Source organism: Seriola dumerili, unplaced genomic scaffold (assembly GCF_002260705.1).
Source record: "Seriola dumerili isolate Sdu_G_001 unplaced genomic scaffold, Sdu_1.0 BDQW01000242.1, whole genome shotgun sequence".
NCBI classification, from domain to species: domain Eukaryota; kingdom Metazoa; phylum Chordata; class Actinopteri; order Carangiformes; family Carangidae; genus Seriola; species Seriola dumerili.
The window spans coordinates 853,116-881,039 of NW_019174497.1; the positions used below are offsets into that span (position 1 = coordinate 853,116).

The 27,924-nt window shown below is 41.5% G+C and overlaps 1 protein-coding gene across 5 annotated transcripts in view; it reads left to right on the forward strand.

Annotated features, from left to right (window-relative positions):
* The first annotated feature begins 8,504 nt into the window (after positions 1-8,504).
* The window catches only part of LOC111229539 (tight junction protein ZO-1-like), a 55,011-nt gene continuing 35,591 nt past the window's right edge, over positions 8,505-27,924 (forward strand). For all 5 annotated transcript variants that reach the window (XM_022755883.1, XM_022755885.1, XM_022755884.1 and 2 more), the window contains exons 1-2: positions 8,505-8,996; positions 17,012-17,153. In XM_022755883.1, the coding sequence (XP_022611604.1) occupies positions 8,845-8,996; positions 17,012-17,153 (294 nt within the window). In that variant the 5' untranslated portion in view covers positions 8,505-8,844. The remainder of the gene's footprint in view (positions 8,997-17,011; positions 17,154-27,924) is intronic.

The window sequence follows — 27,924 nt, forward strand, 5'->3', positions numbered from 1 at the left end:
ATTTCAGTGTGCATCTCAAAGAGAAGAACAGAGTTACAGCTCATCGATCTGTAGCAGCGTTCCACTTATTTTTTCAGTATTTTCACTTATCTTGTGTTACGTTTAATTTTCTGTGAGAAATTGGAAACAAAAGAACAATATAAAGAGAGGGAAACTACTTTGCAGTAAGCCAACGCCACAGACTAAGAGCCAGCAAAAATAGCTTCTTAAATCTGGAAGGCTGAGGGGATTACTGAGCCGCCAGCGCTCCTAACTAGCCTCCGACAACATATGGCCTCAATGTGGCCACAGTCTGCAGGGTCTTGTCTGTGCTTTATGCTTTACTCATATTTATATAAAAACTGAGTGCTCTCAAGAAAGGTCTCACATTTTACGGCTCTGCCTTATCTGTGGCTAATGTCCCACGATTAAGACCGTGTGAATCTTTCTGCTCTCTCACCCAGTCACAGGGGAAGAAGTGTAAATGAACAGAGCCATAAAAAGTGACTAATATATGAATCTGTTCCAACAGATGGTGCACCAGGACGGGGGAGGAAAGGGGGCCTCCGTGTGCCCCCAAACAGTCCAGGAGAGCAACCTCTGTGCTCCCCTCCCATGTACACTGACCCTGTGTTTGACTCCAGGTGAGAGCCACTTTATACATCACTGATGTCACGTGAAAGCCTCATACTGAGAGTGTTTTTGTTTCTGCTGGATTACATAATGTTCAAGGCGTTGATCTGGTCATCCTTGTGTTATAAACTTGTTTCCAAGCCACATTAGAAATAGTCTAACTTGGTAACCGAGTTAAAGACAAGGCTAAAAGTCGACATGTTGTAGTTGAGGTTTTTCCAGAAAGCACAAATATGCTTTTACTTTAATTGCAAAACTCCTCATTAGTGTTTTTAAAGGGTTTTTAAATGTTTGTTGACTGCATCTAGAAACTCAAGCAAATTGTCATCACATCATCTGACACTTAAGGAATATTGTGGGTTTTTTTTTTTTATTAATATGATTAGAAACATACATACAAGTGGATGACAACTTAAAGGAAGAACCTGATAAACGTGCGCAGAGACATAACAAATGCAGATGCTTCCAAACATATGTCACAATGGGTCACTAAGTGATTTGACGAGTACGACAACAAAATGAATCATATGCTGTGGCGTTTGCCGTCACCAGATCTAAACCCAGTTGAACACATATGTTGGATCAGCATGTTAGATGGTGCTGTCAAGTGGCATTGCTAAAACATTGAATGAGGGAATTATCTTATCTTTTGGTCGGGACTTGTTAGCCAAGGATCTCTGAAAAGGAAGCGAAATACCTTAGTCAGACACTTTCTGCTGGTTTTTCCACTCATGTATAATTTGACTTTGCAGAAAAGTGCAGGCTTTTGCTGCACTAAGAGGTGATGCTTAACTGTGTACATAAGTGAACTGACAGAAAAGAAGCGAATAGATTGTCTTCTGCTGAGCTGCTCTTTTGTATGTGAGAATGAGAGCGAGTGGAGCAGTGCGGTACACCGGTGCACAATCCTGCGAGGCTGCTTTTGTCACTGTGTGTCAGGCCCTGTGAAAGCATCATGACTGAGTGATGGTGTCTTTCTGGGTGTGTGTGGACCCCTGGAGAGTACCCTTGGCCCAGCTAGCACAGCACAGCGGGGCAGGGGGGGAGGAGGGGAGAGGAGTGTGTGTGTGTGTGTGTCTGTCTGTCTGTGTGTGTGCGTGTGTGCGTGTGTGTGTGTGTGTGTGTGCGGGTGTGTGTGTGTGTGTGTGTGTGCGGGTGTGTGTGTGTGTGTGTGTGTGCGGGTGTGTGTGTGTGTGTGTGTGTGCGTGTGTGTGTGAGAGAGGTGGAGTGGGGGTTTGCCTGGATGTGATGCCTGACGTGACGGGACAGACAAGCTGATATACTCCCTAGACCGTTAAGGAGGCCTCTTTAATGTATGACAGCTAAGTCAGCATGGAGACAGCTATCCCAGTGGTCTGGCCCTCGGCACTGACACACGCCAACACACATACATACACAGACAGGCTGTGACAGCAACAGACCAACACACACAACACAATCCCATAGCAGCACACACAGCCAGAATGGTCACAGAGCCTTCACAGGAGATGCAGTACGCCGACAAGGCAACGTAAGTCCTCCCGAAATTGTGTTTCAGAGTCAGATATTTTATTTGTGGATATGCCAAAGACTCCTGAGTGCACTTGTATGTGATGATGATGATGATGATGATGATGATGATGTTCAATGTATTCTGACATGCAGAGCTGAGGGAGAATGTGTCTGTTGCTTTTGCTGTGTTTTTTTTTGTTTGTTTGGTCCATCCTTAAATTCCTGCATCGATATTAACTGTTGATTCATGCAGATTCAGACACAGTGAGCGAGTGAAGTGTCAGGCAAGGTTGACTGCGTTAATATGTAGATAAAAATTAGATAATCTTTTGTTTATCCACTCTTAAGAGAAGTAGGACAGAAAGTGCCTTAAGTCATGGATGCTTGGCTTCAGAATTTGTGTGCCAGCATGTGTCCTTGTGTGACAGAGTCTGCAGCCGTGCCTGTTAGAAACGTGAAAACAACCTGGGAAGATGTTCCTGTGGTGAACTGCATCTTCTCACGGAGAAGTCGTGTGTGTGGTTTTTTTTTTTTTTGGTTTTTTTCACCCCTCTGCTCTGCACACTTTCTCTGATCCACAGAGGAGGAGCGGATTGATTGTCAGCTGTGTGGGTTCAAAGAGACACTGTGTTTATTAGCTTGGCTTTTCGTGTCTGCCTCTGGTCAGTATCCAGCTGACTGAGAGTGAACATGCAGCATTTAATCACATCTCTGGGCTTCCGTCATAAAGGGCACAAATGACCTGTGTATCAGTGTGAGAGCAGCACAGGAACTGCATGTGAAGCTGACTAGATCCTGTTTAAGGACCACTGACTACCATATTGTTTTCACAGGACTGTTGAAAACCTCGAGAGCACTAATCTCAGACTGAACTTGCAAATTCAAGCGCTGATTTAAGTGCATTAAACGCATGATTACGCAGAAATATTGATTGGATAACTGTCCCGCTTTAGCTGCAGGACATACCACTTTCTCCTGCAGAGGATTGGTGTGTGATTCACCAGGATGAGTTGGCCATGTGTTTGGATCTAAAGCCTTATATGTATATGTGAGGCTGCAGTGATGATGTAAGTCACCGTGCCTTCATCCATAAGTGGAGAAAATGAGATGCTGGCAGGTTGAGGAGGAGGAGGAGGAGAGGAGAGGAGAGGAGAGGAGAGGAGAGATTAGCTGGAGCTGTGAGGTTATGCTTCTCTGTGCTGATGACTCACCTCACAGCACATAGAGAGAAAGCACTGCGACAGCACTGAGGTGTGACTGTGTGTGTGCGTGTGTGTGTGTGTTTCATTACTCTTGTTCTTCTTGGTGCAGTGCATTCATGTGAAGAGGACTTTCTCTGTGAACTTCTCTTTGTTTGGTGCAAAAGTAATAAATCACGGTGTTACAGCGGTAGTGGTTCTCAGGGCTTTCGTCCAGGTTTGTCTCCTCGGGGAGCAGCCTCTGAGTCCTACAAACCAGCTTTGATTTTGCTATACAGAATAAAGTGGACAAGAGAGTCTAAGGACACCAGAAAGAAGGGCAGGCCTGTCTGTCCTATTTACTTGCCTAAAAAAAAGGTACTTTAGTGTGGTATTAGTGCACACATGTGCCTGTGTGTGTCTGTGTGAGCGCGCCGGTGTCGGTGTGTGTGAGTGTGCGGTGTACAATAAAAGATGCCAGCAGTGGGTTCTCATGTGAGAAGGGTAATGATGGGGCAGGCTGCTCTGAGCCGTTACTGTGGAGATGCAGAGGGGGGGATGCCAATGTGAAATCAAAGTGCTGCAGTGGAGTGTGCATGGGTATGCAGTGGGCTTCAGACTGCAGCACAACCACTGACCCACTGCTGTCTCAACGCTTCCCCACTGACACACTACTACTGGTTCCCATACAAACTCCCCATTTTGTATGTGTGTGTGTGCGTGTGTGTGTGTGTGTGAGAAGGAGAGAGAGAGAGAGACAGGGAGTCCTGGGTAATGTGCGTGTGTATCTGTGGCAGTTTCCCCATCCACTAATGACCGCTGTGTCTTACATGCCTGATAATGATGAGCTGTAGTGTCTGATTAATCAGGAGAGTTATCTGCATGGCTTCCTAGTCAATGGGAGATGACAGAGTGCGTTGCTGGTAGGTTTGCTGGAGCGCAGCTCTGCTCTGATGATTCTGGTCTCAGTGATGTAGTGGTTGAGTGTTGACTGGATTTAAGAGGCCAGTCACAGGAAGCAGTGACATCACTGCCAGCGTGCCACCAAGACTCAATGTAGATGTCTTCTGTATGTGAAAACTGAAGCATCTACACCTACAGTAAAGTGCCTTCATGCTACCAAAATTGGTTTATGCCAGTGCCAGATATTTAGTTAATATACAATTTAGTAGAAATCCTTTCAAAATAAATGTAAGCAGTGTAAGCTCCAAATCTGACATTGATTTTGGCTCAAAATGTAACTGTTGTTATCACCTCTTATTGCCAGGATGAGAGCCAGGATTTAAAAAATACTGAGGTCATGAGCTGAAGTCCCACCAACACCAAAAAGGAAATTGCTGATATATTTTTTTAATTAAGTGTTTTTTCCGATCTTACATATTGAGTCAGCTGTTCAGTTTTGTTTAAATTGAGCAGAAATCAAAAACTGCAACTAAACTAACCCAAGATCAATATCTGTTTTCTCTTCAATTCATACCAAATTTCATAGATAAATATCAAGAACTTATGGACCTGAAAAATAAAGTGTTACTATTTGATTTCTGACCTTAAATAAAATTCTGGTATAAATAAAAAACCCAAAAAACACTGAATCCTTTATTTTACTTTTTTTATATTTACTTTGCTGGGCTAGAAGTACTTAAGTTGAGTCTAAAAATATACAAAATGTAAACATTTGTACTGATTCCTCAGATATTCTGTTTCAAACCCAGAAACCGAATCCAGGCTCGTTTCAAGTGTGTACAAGAGTGTTCAGTATCTCTACAAGTGTAGTATTTTTGTTAATTTTAAAATGAACCTTTTTCATTTTTGCACACAGATAACGTTGGATGCCTTTTCACCAGCAGGTACTGCATGGAGCAATTTTTATGAGGCATATGAGCGCTAGATGAATTTAGGTTCCTTTAATGCCCTGAAGGGTTTTCTGCTTCAGTCACCCAGAAGTAACTAACTAGCAACCACAAAAAGGGCTGTTTTACATTTCAGAATACGCCTGCTGTTCTTTCTCTGTGTATTACATTAGGCTTTATGGTAAATGCTATAATATCTAATATACCTAAACCTATACAAGCTGAGATGTTTGTTTGAGCAACAGGGACGTTTATCATTGTTTTGACAGTGTTTTGCCTAATTTAATCAGATGGTTCGTTTTACATAACCATACATCATAGTGCAGTTAAACATGCAGTATATGTTTATCCGAGACTTGCCAAAGAGACGGTTACACTGTCAGCACTGCAGGTTAACATAACACACACCATGTGGAGGATACATTCATCCATAGAGCACTTCAGTGCCATGGGTGCATACATTTTTAGCAACATTGGCCACAGAGGGATTTGCTCCCCTGACACTGGCAGTGTCAGTGCCATGCTCTGCCTCTGTAGCTGGATGGTGGAAATCTTCTGGAGGACACATTTTCAGTGTGTGCTTCAGTCCAATTTTTCCTTATTAACTAACTAGATAGTCTTTATGATGTAGTGCTTCTATCAGCTATTTTTTGCTATTGTGTTTTTATATTGTTCACAACTGATTCCTCAGGTTCCATTTATCTGGCCTCCTCAGACCGCCTGTGTTGTTCACTGTTCATGGTTTAAGTCTGTCTGGTCTAGTGAGAGTGAGAAGTGCACTTCTCTACTCAGGTGAGAAGGCGGCTCTGTCCGCTTAGACTTCAAAGTCTAGACTAATCGACTTACTCTGAAGCTCAGAACGGCACAAGTGTGTCAGTCTATTGACTGAAAAACAACCCACGCCAGCCTCTGTTTGCTGCTAATGACAGGTGGTGTGGGCACAGTGCTGAGGCAGAGCTGCTGTGTGCTGCACCTCCATGAATTTAGCAATCACTAAATCACAGTGTAATCTGCAGCCAAACTGAGACACACATTTTTTATTTCTGTGTCGAAATGTCACTGTAATGTTAAATTACTTGTACTATGTCATTAGGCAAGATTTATTACTTGTAATTTGTTTGCACGCATACACAGCAATGCAACTTGCAGTTCCATGGACTATGGAAAATGTGCTGCATATGCTGAGAGTGCCACATTTCTGTGTTGCAATGTTACAATGAGATGTAACATCATGTCAAGTGTCAGTTTTTCCAAGCTTGGACCAAATAGTGTATTTTTGAAAACGCTGCGTCCCTCAGTGGAGTTGGCCTGCTCACGTTTCCTCCTGGTGCTCTGTTTCCTCCCACAGCCCAAAAACAAACTTGTTCTGACGACACAAAATTAGGTGCGATTGTGAGTGTGAATGGTCGTCTGTCTGTAAACTGTGTGCGTGAGCCTTGTGACAGACTGCCAACCTGTCCTGGGCGCACACAGACTTCTCACCCAAAGTGACCTGAGATAGGTCAGTCCCCTGTCACCCTGCACAGGATAAACTGGTAATGATTGAAATGGATGAAATTAATCAACATCATTCACCAGAGTTTCATCCACCCAGTCAATAACAATGAAGATATTGTGTGTGTGTGTGTGTGTGTGTGTGTGTGTGTGTGTGTGTGTGTGTGTGTGTGTGTGTGTGTGTGTGTGTGTGTGTGTGGTAGAATTAAACAGCTCTTCGAACATATTATTCCTTTTACATTTTTTGATGGACCACTGGATCAACTGAGAAAGGGGCCTTGACCAGTATCTACAGGACATGACATTTAAGTTAAATTAATCCTCCAACAGTTTGCTGTTACCACCTGCCATTTTGCGTGACATATAAAAGGTAATCAGCAAATATTCGACAGAAATGCCAGAAAGCTTTACTGTCACTGAGTGTAGGCATTCTGACTTATTAGATTTTTATATCAGTCAGAAATACAATAACATGAGCAGCACAAATCCATGACATTAGGGTCGCCCTGCTGATTTAAAATGGAGATAACCAAGTCAGACAATTAAGGTTAAAAGTTATCACAGAGGCCAATAAAATCTCCTCAGTTAGCGGTGACATTCCCAGTACTTTCACTTTACATTCACTGTGCACTGGGAATGACAGAGTAGATTGTCTCTGTACAGTATGAACTTTGAGGTTCATTGACCTTGGAAATGGCAACTCGACAGAAACTGTAGCACTTGGTCTGCTTGATAGAAATTCTCTGGTGAAGGCCATGAGATGTGACTGAAAGCTCCTGAAAATTTCCTGTAAGTCAGTCGTATCTTATTGCCTTCCTCAGCAAGAGGGGTTCGCTCCAACCACACAATAAACCACATTAGAGTTTACTCCATTCACTGATGAAAGCCACAAGATGTAACTGAAAGCTCCTGAAAATTTCCAGTAAGTGGACCTTGTTATTTTTTCAATGTTAGAGAAACTAGGTCTTTTATGTCAGCAGACATATTGACGTATCATAGCATCATAGCATAACATTAACAATGGATCTGTTCTATTCAAGTGTGCCCGTCATGACAGTGTGACAGTGAGCCTCAAACTTTATCCAGAAAAATCGCTAAAAGAAAATGTAAATAAATGTGCATTTCCATCCACAACTAGGAGTTGGTTTATTGAGAGGAACTGTTGTAGGCACTAATTTCTCCAGTCTGTAGTAATATGAAGAACAGTCTCCACTTTTTCATCTCTTTAGAGCGGTGAAGCCTCAGTGAACCTTTAAGTCACACGTGCATCATGATGAATTCTGTTTGCATTGCAGTTTGTTGCATTTTTCCTTCATCAATACACCGACTTTTCCACCTCAGCCAAGTGTGTCCACTCTGGTTTTTTCATGCACAGATTGAAATGTGCTTCAAAAGAGGGGGCTGTGAATGCAGCCAGCATGCACAACACCAGGACCCTGAAACTGAAGCAACTAAATGGCATTCAACCATCATTTATTTATTTATTTGCCTTTATTACTGTGACATGTCACAATGTCTTCTGAAAAAAAAAAAAAATACCCCCACCCACCTCCTAAAAAGGAGTGAGGGTTGTAGTGCTCTGAGGCTTTCAGGGGGGCTCCGAATTTCTAGTTCCGCCCCTGTAAGTCAATACTGCTTTTAGAGAGTATTGTGCAGCACAAAGAGATTCGACTTTTTCTGAATAAGCAACCATTTAACAAGTAATTAAAGACAAACTTTAAGACTTCCTAAACAGATGCTACTGAGCACCCCCACCCTCTCCTACTCCTTCCTCCCCCTCGCCTCTCCTCCCTCCTCCCCTTCCTCCCAGTCGCTCCCCTCTGACTACACTGTAGGCTACACACACTCTCTCCCCTACCTCACACACACGGACGCCTGGACGCTGCAGCGTTTTGAAGAGAGTGTTTCCAGCCCTGGATAGGAGGGAGGAGGCAGGAGGAAGGAGATAATGTCCAAATCCTGACCGTATTAAAAAGAAAAAAAAAACAACACTTAAAAAAAAAGAAAAGAAAAAAGAAATCGAATGGATCGGCGATCTGGTTGCGAGCGCTAAAACACGGTCAGAGTGTCATTGCAGACATGGGTCGCAGCGGTACGGCACCTTTCGCTCAGCTCCTTGGGGAGTGTTTTCACTGTCAGTCCTTCAGCGCTGGAAATGGCGTTGTGATGCTGAGCATGGAAGACGCAGCGGAGGCGGATGCCAGGGAATAAAGAAATATATGATCACCTGTGCTTTTCTTTGGGTTGGATTTTTAGTAGCGGTGGACAGTACCATGGTGAATTACCAGAAATACATTACTGTTATGCAGCTGGCTCTGGGGGTGACCGCCTCCAACAAAGAAGCTTGTCTTCCACCCAGGAAGCGTATGTGGTGAGTATGAATCTTGGTGCGGATGATGATGATGATGATGATGGTGATGGTGATGATAAGGAGGATGATAATGTGATGCAGGTTTGGAGGAAAAAAAAAAAGGAAAAAAAAAAAGAGGGGGGCTGCGATGAGCCGAGCTGTCGCCTCCCCTCCCTCATCTCGTCAAATAATGAGCGGGTCACAGAGCCACGGTGCGCCCGCTCACTCTCCAAAATGACATAATATTCCCTCCAGCCACTGCAGCCAGTCTGCACCATGTTGCAATCATCACAAACCTACTGTGGTCGACACACAATAGGTATAAGGCAACTATACTCCGCATGCTGGGAGTTTGTGTGCGTGCGTGCGCGCCTGGGTGCGCGCGCGCGCGTGTGAAGTCCAGTGGCTCTAGCTACAGTATAGCCCATGTCCTTCCTCTCCCATCAGTTTGTAAAGTTGAATGCGTAGGATGATGTCATAGCCTCATCATTGTTTCTTTGCCTTCCAACTTCATGTGCTTTAATGTACCATATGGCCTCCACTGCACTGCTACTGTCACTGGAAATGTCACCATCAAGCTAAACCATGTGGTCAGCCATCATCCTCCCTCCTCAACCCCACTCTTACCCCGACTGCTGTGGTGTAACTAATGAATAAAATGTAAAGCATGAAACATGGACCTCTCCTGTTTTTATTTCCTGTGCTGCAGCCGGGCCTCTGGGCACCTCTCATAGCCATCTCTATTAAACATTATCTACCCATACTCTGCTCTCAGCATGTGTGTTTGTGTCTTGTCTATCCACCTGTTCAGTGTCCTCATTACTCTGTTTGCGTGTGTGCTACAGTATATTGCAGTGAGCTCTCCTGTTTCTCCTCCTGCGGCCTTCCTCATTTGTTTACTTTAAGAGAGTCTTCCTTTCATTCCTTTTGCTCGATGTAAGCAGATTGCTGCCGACGTGTGTGACATAGTTTCCCTAATTACGGCCGGATTACCATCTTGTTTGAAAGCAAAGACGGTTAATTAGGAGTCAATAGGCTCAATGGCACTCTGATAGTAAGTGTTTCACACAAACTCAAAATGTGTTGCACGGTGTGGATCATTTAACCACATAATGCAGCCACACTGGCATGGCTCTAGTGTGTGAGGCTTAGCTATTCTCATCACCCCTCTAAAGCCAACCTGAATCATTTCCTAAACCATTTCTGTCACTCAGGCAAGGACAAAACACTGATGCTGAAAATCCCTGAGCATCACATTGTCTTGAGAGATTATCATGATCAAAGGAGGTTAAGAGACACTGGCAAAACCACAGCCTGCATGTTAGCACATGTGAAATTAGAGATCAAGCTAAAAGCAACTGGATATTATGCAAATAGTGCGTGAACAACAGGATGTTTTTACAGTTTGTAGCTGTTAATGTTCCCAAATCTTTTAACTGGGTCTTAAGTTCAAACATTTACAAGAACAAGACCACCAACCCTTTAAAAACAGTGATGTCACTGAAGTCAAAGTGCAGCTGTAATCTCAGCGGGGGTCAGAGGCTTATCACATGCAGCTCTTTATCTCTTGGTCTCTTTGGCTAATCATATTCCTTAGTCATCTTCTTATTAGCCTAATTGCCCTCCTGGGAGAAGATAAGGGATTTCACTGAGACAGAAGAGTCCTTTCATGTTTCCTCTCTTATTGTAGTTTTGATATTTACATTTCCATATTTAAGTGGATTTTGGAAAGAGCTTCTTGTCTCATCTACAGCAGCACACTGATACAAAGGGCTAAACTAGTTATGTAACTCTGAGAGCAAGCTCTGACCTTGTTAAACCGAATATTTTTTTTTACAGCTTGAATGAAGAGCAGTTGCCCAAACTCTTGTGAGATGAAGTTAATACGCTAAGCTCTTGTAGCTCATGTACTGGTTAATAGGTCATTACAAACGCTGATCAATTAATAATATTTGTGGTTCTAAACTTTTTATTATGATATGACATTGAAAGCATCACACCAGGGATTTGTTGCACCCCATTTACTACGCATGCATCTGTTCTCATTTTGCTTTTCATGTTGCTTATCATTTTCCATTAATTCCCATAATTGCAATTACACTTGAAATTGACTTTGTTGTGTAATTCATTACCTGTACATTATCTCCACGTTTAATTTTGTCCAAGCCACATTATTGTTACATGGCCGACTTTTCAAACCAACCCGCATTTAAAGTTCATTACCACTTAACAATTATTGATGTTTGGCAAAAATGGTTGCAGACTTGATAGTCACAGTGATGAATGATCTGTCGGTGGCAAGTTTCAAGAGTCTTCTAATTTGTGCTAAGTCATTAATTTGGTAATTCACCAATTTCATCATATTACATAGAAACCATAAAGAATGAAAACCAAAGGTGGGAAAATACATCAAGAAAATTGAAAGTCTACAGTCCGCATTTAAATATTTTCAGTGTTAATATAAAGACTTGGCTAAAAAATGAAACTTGTAAAAACACTGATCTATAAACATTGGTAAATGAAAAGCTCTTATTGATGTGGCCAAAGAACTCGTATTGAAAGACAACACAAAGGCTTGAAGCAGCTGTCGGTCACAATGAGACACTAACAGTTGCACTTTGCTTTATAACCTGATATAATTTACATAATAATATGATAGTTGCGCATACATGAAATAGGCATTGATATTCATGGTAAATGTTTATCCTCATATATCAGTAAAAGAAGTAGCAGTAGTAGAGACAATGGATAATTCATAGTAATAATGATAGTAATGGTAATAGCACCAGTGGTCGTGTCATTATAACTTACCTGCCCTCAGCAGTTATTCCACTCCTTGACTCTGTATTATACAAGAAAACATGATGAAACACACAAGGAGTGTGTGCAGAATAGATCTTTCTGCTATTCATTTTGGACAAAAGTGTGCGCCTAATGAATGTCGTATAATCTAACCTTATATGTGGTGTGCAGTCTCCTCATTTGATAGGCTTGTGCTTTTGCTAAATTCCCGTGTAGATAAAGACTTTGTAAAACTAATTGAAATGCAAAAAAGAAAAAAATATATAGCAGTACCTTTTGACTCATAAATCCTTAGTGAATGCTGCATTAAGTTTTTTTTCAAACCCCAATAACCACAAATAAAGCTTCTTAATAAGAATCAGACACGAAGCAGAGAAAAGATAAAAGATCTTTGTAATGATAAATGTGTGGTGTGACTGAAAGCCTTGGGTTGTATAATTCTATAATATTTTAGTTGTAATTCATATTCTTACATAACACCTGGCGTTATTATGTGAGGACATGTCCCTCGTTTTCTCTCTGCAAGGATTTTTGCTCTTTTGGTTTAACCTTTTTCCACAAATGATATTGATAACTTGATTAAAGTGACCTCTAGATCAATACTGCTCTATACTCATTAACACTGTGTCCATAGTTGAGAAATTTAAGAAAATACTCCAGATATAACTGGTACTGGAATAACTGATTTGTTGATTGACAAAAAGATAATCTTTCACAGCTATGATATTTGATTAATCACTCACAACGTTTTCTTGTTACAGCCTCTAAAATGAAAAGATTGGCTGGTTTTCTCTTCCATACAACTTGTTTGTTAATGTGAGTCAAGTCTAGGAGGTCTGGTCATTTGTCCTTATGTTTGACTTTCAAGAATAAACAATAAATTAAAAATAAAAATGATATACATGTAAGTTATAATAAAAGGAATAATTTGTTACCTCCCTAAGAGAATTGATTATGTTGTTGTCAGCCCTATATTCCACCTCATTAAGGTTTTGGACAGGCACTAAAGATCATATTTTTGTCATTCACAAACATTTAGGATACAGATATATGCCAGGATGTGACATCACCGGTGTAAACAGGAAAAATGGCTCCATTGCATTTGTATACAGAAACAGCTCATTGTATCATTAATGCATCCTGTTTTTTAAGGTTGCCTTTTTACATAATTGCAGCATTAATTCTGTCCCATTTCTGGTCAAATGGTCAGAGCTGCTTCCTGTTCTGCTGATCTCACAGCGTGAGACGGTGAGATTACACACCGCTCTGCCTGAACACTTTCACCATTCACTGAGCAGGGACTGTGTGAGCCATGTGCATCACATTCTCCCAAAATTAGAGGAGACACAGCTCCGCTTGCCTTTGAGAAAGACTGAATAGCAGCAGCAGCAGCAGCAGCTCTCTAAATTGGGATTAGTCTTTGCAAACAGATGTTCCACTCGCCTGCAGTCTTAAAAACCCATTCCCTCCCGCCTGCACACAGCCAAAGAGTGGCATTAACCTGACTTAATGAACTTTACACTCTGTTGCAAGCCTGCAGGGATAATACAACAAGTCTATTGTGTTTATGTAATGTTTCCCATTATTTTTTAACTTTTCTCCCAAACAAAAGCAGGCAGATAGTGTGGTTACAGCACAGAGATAACTCATTCAGGCTCGCGCTGTTGTCGTATTAGCCGAGTATGACTGTGTCTCCCTTACCACGTATGTGTTTTATTGTGTGTGTGTATGTGTATGTGTATGTGTATGTGTATGTGTATGTGTATGTGTATGTGTATGTGTATGTGTATGTGTCAGACACTGGTCAGGATTGTTCTCTTTGTTAAATGTTATATTAGCACAGGCCAAGATGGGAGGAATGAAGCGTAACATTGCCTATTGACCTGCTGATTAAGCAGTAGCCGTTATTGCTCAAACTAATCGTACCTGATGGCTCCTCCAGGCAAACCAAGAGAGGGGGAACAGAGGGACGGCATGAAGTACGGCAACTGATTAATGTGCGTGTGTCTGTTCTTTCTTTGTAATAGCATCAGGCATCTGCTGGACCTTATCTGTGAACTACATAATCACACTCTGTAGTGGACGCTGAGGGCCATTAGGGTCTTGGCATTGATCTTATTACATTTTCTTTTGAAGTGGATTTTTCTGTGTTCACAGAGACTACAAAATGTCCAAGACTCCGATACAATGATCATATCGGGGCCAAGGGGACACTTATTGTATCATGAACCGTCCACACACCTGTTGGCTAAAATACAACAGCTGAAAAGGAATTGAGGTTTCTATTTAGCTTCTTACTGATGAAGATGATGCATTTCCTGTCTGCCATCTGACATCAACAGAGAAGAAAATAAAACATACAGGTCTACACTGCCCTTTCAATGATGTGCATGTGTACAGTATTAGAAGTAACTCGGTTCGAGAGAGGAGACAGTAATTGAAGGGAAAGTTTGACATTATGGGAGATTATTCTCTTTGTTGCTCAAAATTAAGTGAGAAGAAACCACACTCATGTCTGTATGCTGACTATGAAGCTGTAGCCTGCGGCCCGTTATTTTTAGCTTTGCATAAAGAATAAAGAGGAAAAATGGCTAACATGGCTCCGTCCAAACGCATAACCAATCTGCTTACCAGCATCAGTAAAGCTTTGCTATTAACACTTCATGTCTCATCTGTTTAACAATGTCATGTAAAACCGTCAAGTTGCCGTTTTACGTGGGGTTATATGGCAGACTATTTCTCGGATGGAAGTAGTGATGATGGCAACACTAAATTACTGCAAGAAATAATCGTGCACATAATCCCTTCTAATACTGCAATTTACCTTTGCACGTAGCCTGACTACCTAGCTGTTTCACCCCGTTTCCAGTCTTAATGCTATGCTAAGATAACTAGCATCTGGCTGTAGCTTCATAATTGGTGTACAGACATTAAAGCGGTGTCAATCTTCTCATATAATTCTTGGCAAGAAAGCTGCTAAGCCTATTTCCCAAAATGTCTAACTGTGCCTTTCAAATGATGCACTATTCCATGAGTGTGTCATAAAAAGTACAAAATGTACTTTAACCCATGATAAAGTGAAAGGCAGACTTTAACATTCAATGTCACAGCTTTATATATTCTCTCAAACCTCAAGTGAAACACATTATACCTGCATATTTTATAGCAAAGAAGAATCCATCACAACAGCGATGTGAAATCATTCACTGCACATTATATCTGAGTCGGCACAGTTGCTGGCACCCTGATACATTCTGCCTTTGTGGCCTGAAGTGTTTTGGCTGGAATCCATTTCAGAATCAACATCCAAGAAATGAGCCTGTGAATGTGCAGGACTGCACCGGGTCTGTGATACAGTCCAAGCAGCTTTTCTCATTAGTCATGTTTGCTGTAGTGTTTATGAGAACAATCTGAGGTCGCCTGTAATTGACTGCAAGTATTGCCGAATGCTTTTACCTTTCATTTCCAGGCAGTAAGCACCTTACTCCCCTTCAGGCAACTATTGAATTAATGCAGAGAGAAAGTGGAAGGTGATGCTCTTTCCTCCCATCTTTGTACATCCCTCTCTCTCATAATTTCCCTTGCTGAGTCTCCGAACCTCAGGAGCTCCTCTGGGCCTGCTGCTGAGCACGCTAATGGATATCTACTGTCTCTGAGCCGCACTGTGTAGACAGGATTTTTCCTCATTGAATATTGCGTTAGGTAAATCCTCATTAGGAGTGACTGTCCTCCATGACGCTGAGAGAGAGGACTGGTGTGATGTGGAGCTACGCCATGCTGTATGAATGCAGTGCAATAATGGGAAACAGCTTCTTCTATACTAAATGATCTGTGGCTGTACTAGAAAATCTGTGGCACTAATCTTGCTGGTCTAACTGTTTTCATTATTGATTGATCCTCAGATTATTTTCTTGATTGATCAATCATTCATTTGGTCTTAAAAATGTCAGAAAATAGTGAAAATACTTGTCACAATTTCGTAAAAGCCAAGTTAGCTTATTCAAATTGTTTGTTTTATGAAGCTAAAAAAAAAGAGATACTCAATGATCTAAATAATAATAAATGAGCAGAAAATCTTAACAACTGAAAAGCTGGAACCAATAAATTTGTTGCTTGAGGAAATGACTTAAATAATTGATTATCACAAAAAGCTATGACTTCTTTTCTGCCCATCGATTAATTGATTTATCAGTTCATTGTTTCAGCTTTATTAACTAGCAGTGTAAATGTTATAATGGTACCATTTTATAAAAGGACACCCATTAAAAAGGGTTTACAAATTGTTGCTAATGGCTTTATTAATAACAATATTTATGTTTTATATATCAATTATAAGGCATTAATAAGAACATTTGGGTTGCCAAGTCTTCAGCTGGTTCTGTTGTTGTATGTTTTTCATAACCTGGCAACCCAAACATTCCTCTTCTGAATGGCTTATAACTGATCTAAAAACCATTGCTAATTGATATATTAATCATTAATAAAGCCATTAGTTACACACGTTACAACTTACAGATCCTTCATAAAGGGTGCCTTGTTAAAGTGCTACTGATATAACATATAAACACCTCAAATATGAGCGATAGATGTGGCTGGTCTTCAAACTTGCTCCCGCTGTAGATGGATTGATAAACTCAATTTTGAATTCGGTTCATATTTATCCGTCCCCATAGGGGAGATTAATTCCGTGGCAAATACAGCACATTACACAGCAATTAAGCTACAAACATGGGGAAAACAAAGGGAACCAGAAGCTGAGGGTTTTAATGTGGTCAGCAGGGCTCCAACAGTGCTGCTTAAGTATGTCATTTGTGAAGGGGAGAACATTTCCGCAGAGTATTGATGATAGGTCAGCCAAGTGTGCCTCCTCCCCACATCCCACCATGACCCAACTACAGTCTGACTGGTGTGGCCCGCAGAGCTGTGCAAGGTCCTCTGTGGTTGAAACTGCAGTGCTTCCTGAGCTTGGAGCCGCTCCCCTACAGGGCCTCTGTGACATTAAATCCAATTATAGATTTCTTTAAATGCCATTTTATCCAGCGGGAGACTGTGGCATTTTGAAAAGCAGAAACATGACCACAGTTGCTCTTCCTCCTCTTCTTCTTCGGTCTTGCCTGTGGCACTTTGTCCTGCTGTGATACAACCATGCTGGATGTGTACTTACTTGCTCTGATGTAGTGCTGTTGTTTTTCTTTGTCCTCCTCCTCCTCCCACTCCCTCCGCACTGACCTCAGGATACACCCCAGCCCAACCGCTGGCTCCATCACAGCAGCCTCCTCAGTGAGCACCGTTCAGGGCAAGCCATCACTCCGCCGCATCAAGGGCCGCATTCACAGGAGCAAGAGCCTGGACAGCATTGATCTCCTTGATTCCAATGTAAGTAAACTGGCTGTTCTGTAAACACAATGCATTAATAAGCTGAAACACCTAATCACAGACACAGAAATATACGACCGCAATGTAGACAGCTAAAAAGTGACAGGAGAAAGATTTGATCATGACTGAACTAATACTGACGGACATGGTCTCTTTGTTTGGTTTGTGCATCCCGTAAAAACACTGAAAGAAACTGACCATGTATTGTTTAAGAATCCAAAAATTTAATCCAACCATATACCAAATACAAAATGTCCAAACAAGTCCCTCTAAGGTAATCGAATGCCAAAGATGGTTGCACAAAGGACCTATATGTCTTGTGTAAAAATTCAAAAGCAGTGAGATGTAAGACACATACGATACATGGTTCTCACAAAATGTATTTGTTAAAGACCACTTAAAGAAGACATGCAGCATATTTGGGTCTGGCACCAGGATCCTGTTGCAAAAAAAAAAAAAAAAAAAGATTTTCAACGCATCACTTACACACACTTTGCAAGTGGTGGCAGAGTCACATTTCACAAGAGACAATTTCTCCCACATTGCAGATAATACTGAAAGCTCAAGAGCCTGAAAGAGCTCTTTCATTATAATGCTTGCGCCACAAGTATGCTGTTTGCTTTGATTAGTAAAACTTACAGCAGGAAGAAATGAATGGTACAAATTTGGTTAAACAGGCCCCCAATTCACATTCATGGCTGGGAGATAGTGATGGCAAAGGGGTCATCTTTCTGTTGTTGTTGTCCAAAGATTTGATCTACATGTGGGATTGTAGAAACTTTATATACATGTTTATCCTTTATCCTTTACCATGTCAGTATGTTTCTGTGATTATAAGAATAGTTCAATATTTGGGAATATTTTGCTTATTCACTTTTTTGTGGAGACTTAGATGAGAAGATTGATACCACTTTCATGTCTGTACCATAATTACGAGGATACCACAAGCAGCTAGTTATCTCAGCCAAAAGACTGGATGAAATAACTAACCAGGCCTTTTGTTCTGCACAAAAACCGAAGTATAAAAATGACATGTCGTGGTTTCATGAAGGGTTTTGACGTTGTACGGATTAAACAAAGAGATACAACATGAAAATAGTGAGCATCAGAGGTGCTGCACTGTGGATTTAGTTTGCTCTGGACAGAGCTAAGCTAACCTGTTTCCTCCTGTTTCAGTCTTGAAGGGGTAGTTCAGGTCATTTGACGTGGGGTTGTGTGAGGTAGTCATGCATAGTCAGTGTGTTACCTGCAGTAGATTCAGATCAGTGCGCTGCTGGTTAGGAGAGGCAGCAGGAAACACCGGTGCACTAGCAGAGCTATGTGCTGCTGTGCACAGGGCCAGCAGAAAAAACGAAACAATCCATTTAAATGTGCACTTCATGTTCGGTTCTTCGGTTCATCTTTCAGTCAAAACAGTACGTTCTTTTGGCACTGCCTCTCCTAACCGGCAGCACGCTAATCCGAAAGAACATCGACTATGCATGACTACTTCATACAACCCGAACTATCCCTTTAATGCTAATACCTGGCAGCTGGCTGTATCGTCATACTCGCCATATAAAGAGAGAGAGTGGTTTCAATCTTCTCATAAAACTCTCTGCAAGAATCTGTTCCTTTAATGTGGGATACAAATGTGCTCACCTCCACTTTTAGCTGAAGATGGAAATCCGCTGCAGTCAAAGTTTGATATTTGATCATGTTAATATTGACCAATCGTCCAAGAGACCACCATGGGCCACCATGAGTGGCTGCTACCATTTCCACACTTGATAGCTAATGTTATGCCAAATGCATAAAAAAATGATTCAAGGTTTTCTATATTGGTCTCTGAAGAAGGAACTTGGTTTGAGCAGCAAGGTTGTTTACAGATGCACACACCTCTTACACCCATAATCACCCTCAGTAAATAGGCGTCCCAGGTGTCTCGATCCTTAAAGACCTCAAAGTGAAGCTCAAACATGTCTGGTCTTTTTGGTCACGTTCATTTATCATGGAATATCTGCTGGGGTTTTTTTTAGATACATAAGATGTAATAATTCACCATGCAGTGTTTCAGATTCAGAGCTCTGATGTGCATTAATCAAAGCTGACACAGTTGTAACACGTACCTTGTTGTTTCCAGACAGAACAGTAGACTGCTGGAGGGCCTCGGCCTCAAGGGAATTATATTGTGTTGACAGCTCAGTGATGACCTGACTGTGAATTCAGCTCAAACGCTACATCTCATTAAAGGATACCACAAAACCACTGAGCGGGTTGAATTATTGATAAGTATTGGTCAGCAACAGTAACAGAGATTTTGCTGATTTGCAGCTGCTTAAAAACTTGTTGAACTAAGAAAAAAAAAAAACTTAAAAAGTTATTTGAAATTCTGTTTACTGTATCTTGAGAGTTAAACCTCAACTCTAGTGTAAGTAAAGCTTAACAGTGCTGTATGTTGCAGAGCCACTCTCTGACATGCTGATGTGTTAATGAGACTGATAGCAGACAAATTATAATTTTTGACTCAGTAATGACACTTGATGAAAAGACATCCTGAGGGTGGCAGGGTGTTGAGACATCTCCCTCAAAACCATAAATGTCAACCTTGTGGTGGCACTGGAGACACATTCAAGGGATCAAAAAAAAAAAAAGAGTATACATTGTCTGGGCACCATCCATATCTGTGCCACATTTTGTGCCAATCCATTCAGCAGATGTAGAGATAACTCACTATACAAGTGAAAACCTGGACCTGCTGCTGGGGCACAAAGAAGAGCTAAGGAATCACGAAGTCATTAAGATTTATCAGCTGTCAGCAACATTGATATCTGTTTGAAACTTCATGGCAATCCATTGTCTAGTTGTTGAGATACAGCATCGGTCTGTTGGTGGCAACAGATAAGAACTCACCAAAGTCAGAGCTGTAGGATTCATCCTCTGTACAAACTGTCATGGCAATCCATCCAATTGTTGTTGAAATATTTCAGTCTGATCCAAAGTGATGGACTGTCTGACCAACAGACCGATTTCCACCCCCCAAAATAAAAAGCATTGAAAATATTACAGCACAGAGACTTGTGTCTCAGTCAGAAAAATGAATTGTCATGATTGATTGAACAAAAGACCCACATTTTCTAAGTAATTACAAAATCAGTATTCAGCTCCCATCTAGTAAACCTGATGGTGATATGCTGTAGGTGAATGCTTTTAGGCTGTAATTGACAGATTAGTGGTGGCCTTGATTTTAAGCCATACCCAGACAACGTAAGCCTTCATCTGAGTGGTAAAACGCAGTGTAATGTCACTGTGTTCTCATATCCTCTGCTGCTCTGTAAGTCATAGAGAGTGACTTACCACATCGCGGCCATTTGTCTTTATGGCCTGTCACTCGGAGGACGCTTCAGATGGCTCAAGAGGCCACTATCTCACCAGAGACTGAGAGCTCAGCTAAAGGGCTCCTGGCCTTTTCCACGGTATATTTCTTTTGTACAGGCTGTGTGTGCACTAGAGGAAAAAGTTGCTGACTTGCCCAAACTCAAATGCAGCTGATGGAAGTAACGGTCCGCCTTACAGTGAGTGATGAGACTGCAGGATGCTGAGCTGAGGAGCAGTTTCCATTGCATCCTACTGAAATGTCACAACAGACACAACACTGCCTCTGAGCCGCTGGATGTTCTGCAGTCATTTTTGAACAAAGAAAATCTCGGCTGATTGGCTGTTTCAACGGAAAAGTAAAGATATTAATTAAACGAGTGTATGAATTTAGGTTCATAACCATCATTGCCCATCAGTGTAGAGCTAAATAATCAATAGTAGTTAAGACTTTGTTTATATCGATTGCTTCTTTTGATTGCTTTTCTCTCTTGATAGTCAGGGGAGGACTTTGGCGCTTGGCCCACTCCCGCTGTCATTTGTGTTGGCAAGCAGCGCACTTGTTCACAGAAAGCTTGAATCAGATTTTAGTGCTAAGGCTGCAGAAAGCACAACAGAGATGGAGACGGGGGGGAAACTACAGTCTTTTATGCACCCAATGCCTTTGTGTATAGCTGAAGTTATTTTTCAGTGTTCGTCAACAACACCTCGTCCCATTTCAAAGCAGCAGCGTTTACGGTATTTCTTTGTGCTCATTAGTCCATCTGTTCTACTATCAAACAAAATGTTATTCTCTGTATTATTTACAACACTAATCTCTGGTATCAGACTAGTCTGCATGACTTTGCTTTGTTGTTCTAAAAAAGACATCAGGGATTATTAGTAAAAAAAAAAACTGTAAACAGTCATCTTTTTTCCAGGGGATTTGCCTTCTTTGCTATGTGTGTTTTCATATGAATCAATGTCTGAATATGCAGCTCATCCTTATGTGCGTTATATTTCATCATGGAGGGAAAAAACAATATCTTTTACACACACAAAGCATAGCGTGTAGCCCTGCTGCAGTGTGGATGCTAAACTGAGGTTTCTGTCTCTGTTTCATGTGCTTTGATTTTGGGAAAGACCTCTTTTTAATGCAGTATTTTTTCCTGCCCTCTCAGCTGTTTTGGGGAAATGTTAAAGGAATGTTTGCTGCAGAGGCTATAACCAGGTGAGTTGCAGAGAAACTAAGCATGTATCAGCAGCAGCAGATGCAACTGAGCCAGGATGAAGAGCACAATTAAATGAATTACTCCTTAACAGATCAGGATCAGTCACCAACTGGGCCTTGAGCTTTGCCTTGGTCAAAGTCTTAATCTCTTATTAGTTCTGCTTGCCCCTCATCCCACTTCTAAATTCTCATCCTTGGCTGCAGTCTGCCGTGGACAGAGGCACACACCCCCCCTTAACCACCACCAAAAAAAAAAAAAAAAGCCCCAGCGTAAGCATTTATTCGCTGCTCAGTCTTCGGAAAGTGCTGCAGATGCATTTACGGAGAGAGCAACTGCAGCTGAATTAACCAATCTGCATATTCAGGGCCTGTTAGAGGGAGATTGTTCCCGTGTGATGAAGGCGTGGAGGTGCACGACGGTGGAGGGAATGGAGGGCTGGACCTGAGTGAGACACACCACAAAGGCTGTGAAAGAGAGAGAGGAAGGAGCAGAGCGCAGGGGGGGTGGGGGGTGGGTGGGTGCAGGAGATTTATCACGACTACACACTGTGTGAGGCCTTATTGGAAGGAGGAGGGGTGGGGGGGGGTGGGGTGGGGGGCACTGTGATTGGAGAAGCAGCTGATTTTCTTTAGGTGAGACAGGTCTGTTATGTAAGAACAGAGTTGAAGGGATGAATTTTTCTTTTTGTCCTATAGGTGATAAGCACTGGGGGATGGTTGGAGGTGATGGAGGGGGTTTGTGTGTGACAGTGAGGTGGAGCTGGCCGGGGTGGGGTGGGGTGGGGGGCACTGTGATTGGAGAAGCAGCTGATTTTCTTTAGGTGAGACAGGTCTGTTATGTAAGAACAGAGTTGAAGGGATGAATTTTTCTTTTTGTCCTATAGGTGATAAGCACTGGGGGATGGTTGGAGGTGATGGAGGGGGTTTGTGTGTGACAGTGAGGTGGAGCTGGCCATGCGTGATGCGTGTGAAGGTTGCATGTGTTGAGGGGATGGCAGATGTTGGGTCCTTTTCTGGAGGCTGTGACTAAGGAGCAAGGCCTGCCTATGTGTCCTCTGATGGGACATATGGCAGGTCACTGTAGGCACTCTGCGCTGTGTGTACCTAGCACCATCATGTCGCACATCTTGTAGCAATATGTTGACTTTACAGCGTCTGTAGCAGTGCTTTGTGACATTTTTACCACTTCTTTCTGAGATAATAGCATTTCCATAAAAAAAAAAAAAGAAGATAATTTTAAACTTGATTTTTACTATCTTAATTTAACATTTATCATTATTAATTGACTGTGTTTTAATGGTTTATTGTCCAAAAATTAGATTTCTTGTAGTTCTCAGTAACATAATTGGATCAAAAATAATTGTTCATTACTTGAAGGATGCAGGGTAAAGATTACAAACAGCAGGGTCCTCAGTTGTCCGTGGAAGATCTGAAGAAAATGACTCGTGCCTCTGAAATGTTTTTATGGTCGGGCTCGTGTCCCTCATCTACAACAAATCATTTCAAGAGAGAACACTCAAACCCACATAAATCCCAACAACTCTATTGACTTTCCCACATGATTTATGACAGGAGGAGAGACCTGGACAGTAAGCACCATCAGCGGCTGAGGATTAGTGGAAATGTAGCTCTAAACCAACATGACATACCATATTTTCCATTCCAAAAATACAGTCTGGATCCTGTTAATACCACAATAACAGCTTTCTATTATGATTTTGGCTTCTTTTCAAGGAGGGCTTGATGTTCATGTTATCCCACCCATTTGAGCAGTTGAGCATAGGGTCAAGTGAAGGACAACCAGCAGGATGATGTAATGTTTGTCGGAATCAAGATGGTGGCCATGGTGGCGAAGTCAAGCATGAAGAATGAAACGCTGGGAAGGTTGTCCTATGACGACATGATCAATCACAGGGTTTGATGCTCTGTAGATTATATTGTCTGTTGATTAATTATCATGACATGAGCACGTACTGGTTTTCTGGAGGTGATATTTTGTTTGTCCACTGCATCTAAATTCAGATTTTACAGACAGCGAATACACTCTGAATTTATTTGTGTTTATCTGCTCAACATTAAATGATAATGTAAGATAATATCCTGTAATGAAAACATCTTCATTAATGTTTTGACAATCACTGGAGAATTTTGTTATGAATTACTTATTTAGGCTGCAACCCAATGCTTTCATTATCAATTAATCTAAAGATTACTTGATTACTTAATTAATTCAGAGACTGTTTATCCTCATTTAATTGGTTGGTTAAATCAGGAAACGTGCACTGTGCATGCAAAGTGTCAAGTGATACAATACTGATTTGAAATCTTATGAGATGTAACATGTTACAACAGGGCGGCATTTGTGGTAGGGCTTAACAATTAATCAAAATATTAGGCCTATTGAAATTGAATTTTTTTTTAGATAAAAGTAAAATGTGTCACAAGATACCATTATAAATGAAACAATGAACCAGTGTGGGGCCACAGAGATGCCCCATCCTACAAATCATACAGTATATCAATATCATCATTATTTTTGTATTTTCCTCATTGAAGACAAAAAGCAAAAATTATCATTGCCACTGTAATCGTGACTCATATTGCAATATCGCAATGGCAATATGATTTTTTTTTTTTTGCATATTGTTCAGCCCTAATTCATGGTCAAAGAAAGACAAAAAGACATACTAAAGATATTTTGTTTCATTACAAAAACCTCATCTTCTTAGTCCTTCCAAAATGCCTCTGCTGTGTTTGAGCATGAATGAAAGGAACAAGTGTGTGTTAATTTCGTGTATTAAGAAGTGTGTGTGTGTGTGTGTGTGTGTGTGTGTGTGTGTGTGTGTGTGTGTGTGTGTATCTCGCAGCCTGCCGTGTTGCTGGACATGTAGGATGTGTGTTGATGCCCAGGGAGGCACCATATGCTGTTTAGACTCAGGAGCATCCCATCACGGCGGGCCCATGGGTGAACAACCCCGGCTCCTTCTTGTGTCTCCCTCCATCAGCTCACGCGTGCATCATCAGCCAGCAGGGGCTGAAATCACGCATATCCACTCTCCTCGTGCTTGTTTCCATGCCACCATAAATAATTCTTCATATAGATTTCCTCTTGCAGAGCTTGACTCAGACACAGTCGACCGTATAAATAGTGTTCAGCTGAAGTCCTGCAGAGGGCAGAGTTTTACTACCTAAATGTGCAGCAACACTGTCCAACATCCATGTTTGCATAGCTGACGCAACAGAGGAAGGAGGGGTTGGATGTGCAGTTTGGATATTGGGTTTGGTTGAAGGTTTGGTTTTCATATGTGGTGATAAAAGAACCATAGCTTTTGCCAATACACATTTTATTATTAAAACCAGCGGTAGAATGGGAGGAGGTGTTAGTTTAAGATCTGTTGATGGTCGTGGTTGGTGAAGCCAAGCTGACAAGCATACAGTTTAAACCCCCCCACTCATTTGATGTATTGTGCTGGGCAACCTTTTTGCTGTGTTAAAAAATAATGAATTTTTTCCCCCTTACTGGATTTATCAATGAGTCAAACTGTAGTTGTGACAAAATTAATCTCCAGTTGAACTGAGAAGCAGTATAGTATTGTTTGGCTTCTTTCCGCAGTGCGGTAAATTACCCCTGGGTGATTTTTCTCCTTTTTTCTTCCTGTCTTTGTTAGCCCCCATCACTAGCCCTCCACAATAGCCCTCAGTCTGGTCTGAAGGGAGCACTTGATCCCGGACCACCAAGGCCTCTAATTGCTTTACTCTCATCCTGAGCGAGGTTTCTCTCTTGGGAAAAAGCCATGAATAGATGAGCACTTATGAGTCCAAACTAATTTAAAGATCTGTTTGAAGGGAAATAAAAAATTACTGCCACTTCATTAATAATTTAACTAGTAGTCCACATCACAGGTCACATTGACTGTTGTAGTATTTTTTTTTCATGAGTTTTTAAACAACACTGTAGGGTTCCCCTGGGTTTATATGAGAAGAGCCTCAGAGAATTTCTGCTTAATAAACATAGATAATTAATCATCAATAATCGTTGCCATTTCCAGCTTACTGTGAAATCACAATTGGATTGATCATGATCCTTCTGCTTCAAAAGCGTTTATTCCCCCTGAGGAATTCATGGTTAGCTCTGCAGTCTATGATCTGGGCATGTGTTCAAAGGCAAAAATAATTCAACTCCCCATTTTGCTGTTAAAAAACCTCTCTGCCATACATGCATCCACATTAACTGATTGGAATTGTTCATCTTTATTAGCATTTGTGCCCCCCCACCCACCAGCCCACCCCTGCCCCCCCACCCACCCGGGATAAACATACTTAGGTGATTGCTTTTTTGCTACTGTGCATGATGCTGTAGTTTGATCCAGAGAGGATTTGGACGTTGGTGGCCTGTTGTCACATGATCCGCAGGCCGGGGATGTGAGGTCATTTTATGTCACCTGATATGTCTGAGCTCTCAGCTGTTGGTGGGAAAAAAATGAGATGGAGATTATAGGTTCATTTGGGGAATCTTGAAAAATATGTATTTCCTATGTGTACATGGGTTCTGATCTTAGCTCTGACATTTATGAAGAGGTAAAACCAGATTTGTGCTTTGTCGATCACATCCTTTATGTTCACATTGTCGCATGGGGTTTGTCTCCTTTTTTTACTGTCTGTAGCTCAAAACCATTATTTATTTATTATATTTATTTATTACCTTTTAACGAAATACCTGCCTTTAAAGTGTGAGGGTTTTTTTTTTAAATAGACACTTCTGTAATATATGTAAGTAATGTACATGAATGCAAGCACAGTTTTTTTTCCTAAATACATATTAGGTGCACACTTACAAATGTTATGACACTGGAATGATTTGGATACCTTTCTGTGGACTGATATTTTTGATTTTTATGATTAATACTGATTTGGTGACTTCACTGCAGCAGTTCCACAGCAGCCAGTGCAACACAAAAATGATCAAACATGCATCAACTGGCAGCCAGATGACAATACAGTTATTTTCAAACTATATACATTATTCATTCCATTTGAACCACAAGCAAAACCACAAAGAGGACAAATGAATCATCTGCAAAATGTGTTGGCCCCTACATAAAAGCCGAGCACACCAAAGCCTAAAGCCGGCTGCATCATTATCATGAAAATTAATAAGCGTATTCTAATGCAGAATCTAAATGTTAAACTCTAAATGAATGATGAGATATTTCTCCTTTTGCGAGACAGGTGGTTCAATCACAAACTGTAAAATCAGCCGCTAATAAGCTGGACAGAGATCAGGAGGCTGCAGCCAAACTCTGTCACTGTCTCCTGCATGTTTCAGCTGCATTTTACTGCTGCACAACTCTGCTTCACCGAGGTCACACTCCATTCTTCTATAAAGCGCCTTTTGATAAGTGTTTTTTTCTTTTTACTGCTGACTTTACAAGATAGCTCATGCTTGCTACATCACAGACCCCTGTCTCTCTCTTCAGCTCTGAATGGTGCTGCACCGTGTAATCGCGTGGCGTTATGAAACCTTGTCCAAGGAATTTCTGTCCTCAACTAATGGGCTGGCTATCAAGTCAGTGTGCTGCTTTCTCATGCTAGAGGTCAGTGATACTGACAGAGGACAACACAGAAATCACAGAAATACAAGCCTCTGTGTAGTGGCCAGCTCACTCCATTATGGGATTACATTGATGTACTCCAATTTGTAAAACCAAAGACTGGATAACAAGATAAGAAACACAAAGTTTTAAGTATCATCTTGCAGCTTTTTGGCAGCATGGTGTCACATAATATCATCTTTTCCTCTCACTCTGCTATTGGACAAATACATTTATTTTCCTCTGCTGCAGTGCTATGTTTAACGTCTGTCATGTCATTCGATAGCTGTAGTCATTAAAGCTCACAGATAGCCACGCCAACCTTTGCTTAGTAGGCTGTTTTCCTGACCTGTACAGCTGAGAGGTGACTCACTCGCCGTCAGGGGCAGTGCACTCTAAAAGCCAACCTGCTGTGAATTTCTAATTTGCTTTTCCACTCGTGTGATTTGTTCCTGCAGTCATACTCTGGTTTGGATGCTGTCTGTGTGTCTAAATGTGCTGATGGGAGAGAGGGGCTGCGTAATTCTGTTGCACGGCATGTGAAACTTCCCTCTGTGCTGTGGCAGCCAGTGATGCAAACACTGTCGTAGCATTAACAGAGGGTATTTCAAGGGCT